Source organism: Eurosta solidaginis, chromosome 3 (genome assembly GCF_040869045.1).
Source record: "Eurosta solidaginis isolate ZX-2024a chromosome 3, ASM4086904v1, whole genome shotgun sequence".
In the NCBI taxonomy this organism is placed as follows: domain Eukaryota; kingdom Metazoa; phylum Arthropoda; class Insecta; order Diptera; family Tephritidae; genus Eurosta; species Eurosta solidaginis.
In genome coordinates, this window is record NC_090321.1 from 176,458,059 (window position 1) to 176,466,299 (window position 8,241).

The 8,241-nt window shown below is 37.5% G+C and overlaps 1 protein-coding gene across 1 annotated transcript; it reads right to left on the reverse strand.

Annotated features, from left to right (window-relative positions):
- Nucleotides 1–1,202: 1,202 nt before the first annotated feature.
- Nucleotides 1,203–2,256, reverse strand: LOC137246800 (seminase-like). Its single transcript, XM_067777809.1, has one exon. It carries the CDS (start codon nt 2,211–2,213, stop codon nt 1,443–1,445), a length of 771 nt encoding a protein of 256 aa, XP_067633910.1. The 5' UTR covers nt 2,214–2,256; the 3' UTR covers nt 1,203–1,442.
- Between the last annotated feature and the right edge of the window lie 5,985 nt (nt 2,257–8,241).

An 8,241-nucleotide genomic window follows, 5' to 3' on the forward strand; every position in this document is an offset into this window, starting at 1 on the left:
GGGATTTGCGCTTTATCCACCACCTCAAACCGCGCATTCGTACCTTGCTTTTGGAGGCTTGGAACCACTTCCTACAGCCACAGCTAGCTCGCGAAGTTGTCGCACGCTATCATCTTCACACCATAATCCCTTCTCCCCCCCCCCCCCCCTCTTTATGCTGTCATTCGACGCTCCTTCCTCCTCGTACTGGTTGTAGTACCGAGGGTTTCTCGCAGTAAACCTTTTGAACTGCCTTCGACCTACTTCTACCGCGTCATTAGCCCATTTCAAGCGCTCGATCTTCACTTCTGTTGGGTGGAGCACTGCACCCAGGCATTGAACAATTCTTAGTACTGCACGGTACTGCGAGAGAGCTTTCTTACTTCCTCTGCTCCGTACCCTTCTCCACTCTACTACTCCGTTTTCATTTGTATGATTTTCCAACACGGAGTACATTGAATCTGCACTACTCTCGCTCCCCAAGTCCGACGCATCGCTTAATGCGTTTATGTCGTCCTTAGCTTGTGACTCAGTCCTCCCCTTATCATCGTCCTTATTACAATTAGGTAATGAGTCGTTAATCTTGGTCGTACGACCACCTGCCCGACAAGGCGAGCACAGCGGTCCAGTATTATATACGGCGAAGCCCCTTACTGTGGTAAGGCCATCAATACTTCCCGAGGTGGCCCAGATTCGGGAAGGCTTCGTTCGAATACAGCCGAATTTATCCCCTGGCTGCAAATCGTCCAATAGGCACGGTCCGTATAACACCCTGGATTAGGCGGTTTGCAGTTCTTGGTCACCGACATCCCGCCGACCTCCTATGAGGAGAAACGGCGTAGATGCCAGTCCTAAGCCGCTCCGCCTCATAGTCGGGCGTTATGGAGTTCGGCTAAGCCCTCACACCAACGAAAAGGTACCACCCTAGTGAGGGTACGCGAGGGGAATCCTGTTACAAATATGAATGTATCATACAACAACAGCCATTAGCTGTAGCAGAAGTCAATCTTACCAACTCATGTTTCACCCATGGCCAATTACGCGTAGCCTGAAGATTTTTTTATAGAAACATGGGGTAAAACCTACGGGCATAAGCTAGCACTATATTTGTTTAATCCAAATTGTGTGGAATATTTATAGGGGCGCAATAAGAACTTAGTAATATTGGATTTTTAGCAGCGAGTCTGTAAATATTCCTTTCTCGCTAATTAAATGCACAAAAATTAAATCGCAGTAATAAATATTTATTTTTAGATATATAATATAAAAATATTGCTATTTCGACTACTGAGTGGATTATCACCTTATCTCAGCTGCCGTGCCGTCAGGAAACTTTTGACAACGCTTTATTTGAAGAACGTCCTACTTCAGTATTGGTTTCAAAACCGCCTTCTGAAATGGGGTGTTCAGCCGAAGTAGGGTTATATTATTCACAGCAGTCTATCAATAACAAAACCTTCCAATTAACATTTTATTACATTTTGTATAAAACGTTGAACTCCTATATATGTTACATTTATATATATAGTCGGATAAAAGTATGTCGCACAATCACCCCATGTTAATGATACCACCCCACATAGTTGTCCGTCCACAACGCCCGGTCCTCCAGAATCGCCATAACACGGACCACTTCCTTCATTTGAAGCACACATCATTGATTTATATATAGGTTGATTTTCAAACGAAAACCGGGTCTTACAAATCTCCTCTGTTGTTATAGGCCTGACAGTTGTACGGAGTAACAATTGGTAATCCTCCTCATATGGATTTGTTGAACCCCATCCACTGACGTGCATTTCTGTGCCCGGCTTTAAGTCGATATTGCAAAGTGGTATTGCTTGTACCCAAGGACTTTCTTTAAAGGGTGTTCGCAATTTAACTGCACCTATATCCATTTGTAATGTTTTAGGATTAAAACTGCATGAATGAAATGTACTCTCTACTTTGCTACTGGTTGTAGTAATCATTAAATTGTCCACACCAGCAATAACGGTGATGCGGTTCGGTGCCCTTTTTACCAGGCAATGAGCAGCTGTGACCACTATTTGCATAGTGACTAATGAACCACCACAAAACGCGTGTTCACAATCATCATATATTAACGCTACAATGTATGGCATTTTTTTTATATCCGCAAGACTGCCCTTTACGATGCGAAATCGGGAACTCGTATAGGTAAAACCGAAGAGCAGCACAACAAGCAGGAGCTCAAAATTAATGTGTAAATTCATCGCGATTGTGACTCTTTCAGCAGCTTGTTAAGTATACAGTAAAGCAAAACAACTTTTGTGGGCGCTATTTATACATACTGGATCAAGTGAATAAAAAATAAACAAAGACTTTTTCTTCTAGATTCCAGGAAATTTACACAAACTTGTATAAAAACACTTCTAAATTTAAAGCTGTGTGCGAGTTTACCTAAATGTCTACATAAATTGAGAAAAAACTTAAATTGCTCGAAACTGTCAATATTGCAGTGCAAAAGAAAAAAACTTGAAAGTTTTTTCAGCATACTTGTCAATCTAAATTTTAAGTGAAATTTGGCAAAAAAGAAAATTATAATTATACTCAGTTGAGCAGAGCTCACAGAGTATATTAACTTTGATTGGATAACGGTTGGTTGTACAGGTATAAAGGAATCGAGATAGATATAGACTTCCATATATCAAAATCATCTGCATCGAAAAAAAATTTGATTGAGCCATGTCCGTCCGTCCGTTCGTCCGTCTGTCCGTTAACACGATAACTTGAGTAAATTTTGAGGTATCTTGATGAAATTTGGCATATAGGTTCATGGGCACTCATCTCAGATCGCTATTTAAAATGAACGATATCGGACTATAACCACGCCCACTTTTTCGATATCGAAAATTTCGAAAAACCGAAAAAGTGCGACAATTCATTACCAAAGACGGATAAAGCGATGAAACTTGGTACGTGAGTTGAACTTGTGACGCAAAATAGAAAATTACTAAAATTTTGGACAACGGGCGTGGCACCGCCCACTTTTAAAAGAATGTAATTTAAAAGTTTCGCAAGCTGTAATTTGGCAGTCGTTGAAGATATCATGATGAAAATTGGCAGGAACGTTACTCCTATTACTATATGTATGCTTAATAAAAATTAGCGAAATCGGAGAACGACCACGCCCATTTAAAAAAAAAAAAACGTTTTTTAAAGTCAAATTTTAACAAACAATTTAATATCTTTACAGTATATAAGTCAATTATGTCAACATTCAACTCCAGTAATGATATGGTGCAAAAAAATACAAAATACAAGAAAATTTCAAAATGGGCGTGGCTCCGCCCTTTTTCATTTAATTTGTCTAGGATACTTTTAATGCCATAAGTCGAACAAAAATTTAACAATCCTTGTGAAATTTGGTAGGGGCTTAGATTCCAGGACGATAACTGTTTTCTGTGAATAAAGGCGAAATCGGTTGAAGCCACGCCCAGTTTTTATAGACAGTCGGCCGTATGTCCTTCCGCTCGGCCCTTAACACGATAACTTGAGCAAAAATCGATATATCTTTACTAAACTTAGTTCACGTACTTATCTGAACTCACTTTGTATTGGTATAAAAAATGGCCGGAATCCGACTATGACCACGCCCACTTTTTCGATATCGAAAATTACGAAAAATTAAAAAATGCCATAATTCTATACCAAATACGAAAAAAGGGATGAAACATGGTAATTGGATTGGTTTATTGACGCAAAATATAACTTTAGAAAAAAACTTTGTAAAATGTGTGACACCTACCATATTAAGTAGAAGAAAATGAAAAAGTTCTGCAAGGCGAAATCAAAAGCACTTGGAATCTTGGTAGGAATACTGTACGTGGTATTACGTATATAAATAAATTAGCGGTACCCGACAGATGATGTTCTGGGTCAAACTGGTGCACATTTTGGTCAATATCTCGAAAACGCATTCACATATAGAACTAAGGCCCACTCCATTTAAAAATACTCATTAACACCTTTATTTTATACCCATATCGTACAAACAAATTCTAGAGTCACCCGTGGTCCACCTTTATGGCGATATCTCGAAAAGGCGTCCACCTATAGAACTAAGGCCCACGCCCTTTTAAAATACTCATTAACACCTTTCGTTGACACCATGGTATAGATATTAGAAGCATTGTTGCCAGGTGATGCAAAAAAAAGAAGCTAGATTGGCGAAAAAAAAGGTTAGAAAAGGCTAAATTTAGTAAAAAAAGAAGCTAAAAAAAGGCGAGAAATTTTTTGGTTAATTCATTAAACTTTTTTTATATTTTAGTTTACACATTTGTAAATAAAAACTTATAAACATAACTTAAGCATAACTTCCTGTTTCAAAACATATCAGGCACATTTTCCTTGACTAGCACATAGAATTACTTTAAATGATTGCATATGTGTATATATGTACATAAAAAAAATATTAAAAACTAATAATTTATATAAAATATTCCCCGTCTGAGGAATCAGAAGAGCTTAAGTCTGGGTATAAAGTTTGGCCATTTACCATAGATATGAGATGATCGGTAATTTCAAAGTCATTACAACATTTAGATAAGCGTTTTAACGAGCATCTAATATAAAGCAGCGCATTAAGCATTTTAATTTTTAGTTTGTTCCTTAATTTAGTTTTCAGAATTTTCATGCCACTAAAAATTCTTTCAACTTCCGCGTTACTGAGTGGTAATACTAAAAAACTAAAAATTAATTCGACGAGTTCTAAAAAACGAGGTTCGTTTAATGCATTTTTATGTTCTCGGACTTCCGACCAAAATTCCATGGTGGAGTGTACATTTTTCCATTGTATAGTTATAAGTTTTCGCCACTGCAGCTCTATTAATGCTATTTGACTTGAAGAATAACTATACTTCTCTTTTTCAAAGTAAGAAAATACATCTGGCTTTGAAATTTTCAACGAATTTTCAGCAGAAAAAGAATTAATCTTTTGTAGAGAACTCATATTATTAGTTATTAGGTGTTCACAGGAACTATTGAAATTATTTTATTTTAGAAATTTTTAAAAATACATTCGGAGTAAAAAGGCTAGAAAAAAGTCACGAAGCTAAACCCAAAATTTCGAGGCTAAAGGCAAAAAAAAAGGCTAAATCTAGCCTCGAAAAGGCTAACCTGGCAACACTGATTAGAATGTAAAACCGGTGAGAGCCAAAATGACGTTTAAAAACATTTTTCAATTCTCACTGCTCTCACATTTTTATTTTTTATACTCAGTTGAGCAGAGCTCATAGAGTATATTAACTTTGATTGGATAGCGGTTGGTTGTACAGGTATAAAGGAATCGAGATAGATATAGACTTCCATATATCAAAATCATCAGTATCGAAAAAAAATTCGATTGAGCCATGTCCGTCCGTCCGTCCGTCCGTTCGTCTGTCCGTTAACACGATAACTTGAGTAAATTTTGAGGTATCTTGATGAAATTTGGTATGTAGATTCCTGGGTACTCATCTCATCTCTATTTAAAATGAACGATATCGGACAATAACCACGCCTACTTTGCGATATCGAAAATTTCGAAAAATCGAAAAAGTGCGATAATTCATTACCAAATACGGATTAAGCGATGAAACTTGGTAGGTGAGTTGAACTTGTAACGCAGAATAGAAAACTAGTAAAATTTTGGACAATGGGCGTGGCACCGCCCACTTTTAAAAGAAGGTAATTTAGAAGTTTTGCAAGCTGTAATTTGGCAGTCGTTGAAGATATCGTGATGAAATTTGGCAGGAACGTTACTCTTATTACTATATGTCTGCTTAATAAAAATTAGCAAAATCGGAGAACGACCACGTCCACTTTTTAAAAAAAAATTTTTTTAATTATAATTTTAAAAGAAAAATTAATATCTTTACAGTATATAAGTAAATTATGTCAACATTCAACTCCAGTAATGATATGTTGCAACAAAATACAAAAATAAAAGAAAATTTCAAAATGGGCGTGGATCCGCCCTTTTTCATTTAATTTGTCTAGGATACTTTTAATGCCATAAGTCGAACAAAAATTTACCACTCCTTGTGAAATTTGGTAGAGGCTTAGATTCTAGGACGATAACTGTTTTCTGTGAAAAAGGGCGAAATCGGTTGAAGCCACGCCCAGTTTTCATACACAGTCGACCGTCTGTCCTTCCGCTCGGCCGTTAATACGATAACTTCACGTACTTATCTGAACTCACTTTGTATTGGTGTAAAAAATGCCCGAAATCTGACTATGACCACGCCCACTTTTTCGATATCGAAAATTACGAAAAATTAAAAAAATGCCATAATTATATACCAAATACGAAAAAAAGGGATAAAACATGGTAATTGTATTGGTCTATTGACGCAAAATATAACTTTAGAAAAAAACTTGGTAAAATGGATGTGACACCTACCATATTAAGTAGAAGAAAATGAAAAAGTTTTGCAGGGCGAAATCAAAAGCCCTTGGAATCTTGGAAGGAATACTGTTCGTGGTATTACATATATAAATAAATTAGCGGTACCCGACAGATGATGTTCTGGATCACCCTGGTCCACATTTTGGTCGATATCTCGAAAACGCCTTCACATATACAACTAAGGGCTACTCCCTTTAAAAACCCTCATTAATACCTTTAATTTGATACCCATATCGTACAAACACATTCTAGGGTCACCCCTGGTTCACGTTTATGGCGATATCTCGAAAAGGCGTCCACATATAGAACTAAGGCCCACTCCTTTTTAAAATACTCATTAACACCTTTCATTTGATACCCATATCGTACAAAAAAAATACTAGAGTCACCCCTGGCCCACCTTTATGGCGATATCTCGAAAAGGCATCCACTTATAGAACTAAGGCCCACTCCCTTTTAAAATACTCATTAACACCTTTCATTTGATACCCATATCGTACAAACAAATTCTAGAGTCACCCCTGGTCCACCTTTATGGCGATATCTCGAAAAGGCGTCCACCTATAGAACTAAGGCCCACTCCCTTTTAAAATACTCATTAACACCTTTCATTTGATACCCATATAGTACAAACAAATTCTAGAGTCACCCCTGGTCCACCTTTATGGCGATATCTCGAAAAGGCGTCCACATATAGAACTAAGGCCCACGCCCTCTTAAAATACTCATTAACACCTTTCATTTGATACTCATATCGTACAAACAAATTCTAGAGTCACCCCTGGTCCATCTTTATGGCGATATCTCGAAAAGGCTTCCATCTGTAGAACTTAGGCCCACGCCCTTTTAAAATACTCATTAATACCTTTCATTTGATACCCATATCGTACAAAATAAATTCTAGAGTCACACCTGGTCCACCTTTATGGCGATATCTCGAAAAGGCGTCCACCTATAGAACTTAGGCCCACTCCCTTTTAAAATTATCATTAACACATTTCATTTGATACCCATATCGTACAAACAAATTCTAGAGTCAGGCCTGGTCCACCTTTATGGCGATATCCCTAAATGGCGTCCATCTATAGAGCTATGGCCCACTTCCTCTTAAAATACTATTTAATACCTTCCATTTGATACACATGTCATACAAACACATTCCAGGGTTACCCTAGGTTCTTTTTACAACATGGTGATTTTCCCTTACTTTGTCTCCACAGCTCTCAACTGAGTATGTAATGTTCGGTTGCACCCGAACTTAGCCTTCCTTACTTGTTTTATTTTGGTGTTGTTTTCATAACAAAAATATAACAAACTGTAATATATTTGGTAATTCTCTACGACAGCATGACACTCTTAATACACGTCCGAAAATATTAAGAGGGGTATCAAAAGACGCGTTTTGGATCCAGGATCGCAAATCCGGAAACGGTGGCAAACATTTTTGGGTATGTCAAGAATATTTGCAAAAGAAATTTTGAAAAATTTCATGTGGTTGTTGTAATTTTGTGGTACCCACAAAAAAAATTGTGAACATAGGTGTTTTCCGCGGATAGAGTTTTGGTCCCCAAACCGGTGTTGGACCCACCCAAGGTAATTTTTTATAAGCGCTGCCAAAGGCCGCCAATGCAGAAATGTATTCTGCGCAAAAATACTATGGATCCCATCCTCGGTTTCGGAGCACTCCGGGGTAATTTTTCGGTTTTTTTGTTAATATCTTTTGAACGATCTACAATTTTTATTTTCCGCCTTCGGATTATTGTTGTCGAGGTCAATACGAGTCTTTTGACACCTCTCTCGGTATTTTTGGACTCGTATTACCAGTGTCATGCTGTCGTATAGAATTACCATAT

Bases quoted from the DNA above. Each gene is read 5' to 3' on its own strand.
- LOC137246800 (XM_067777809.1), bottom strand. From the start codon at position 2,213: ATGAATTTACACATTAATTTTGAGCTCCTGCTTGTTGTGCTGCTCTTC.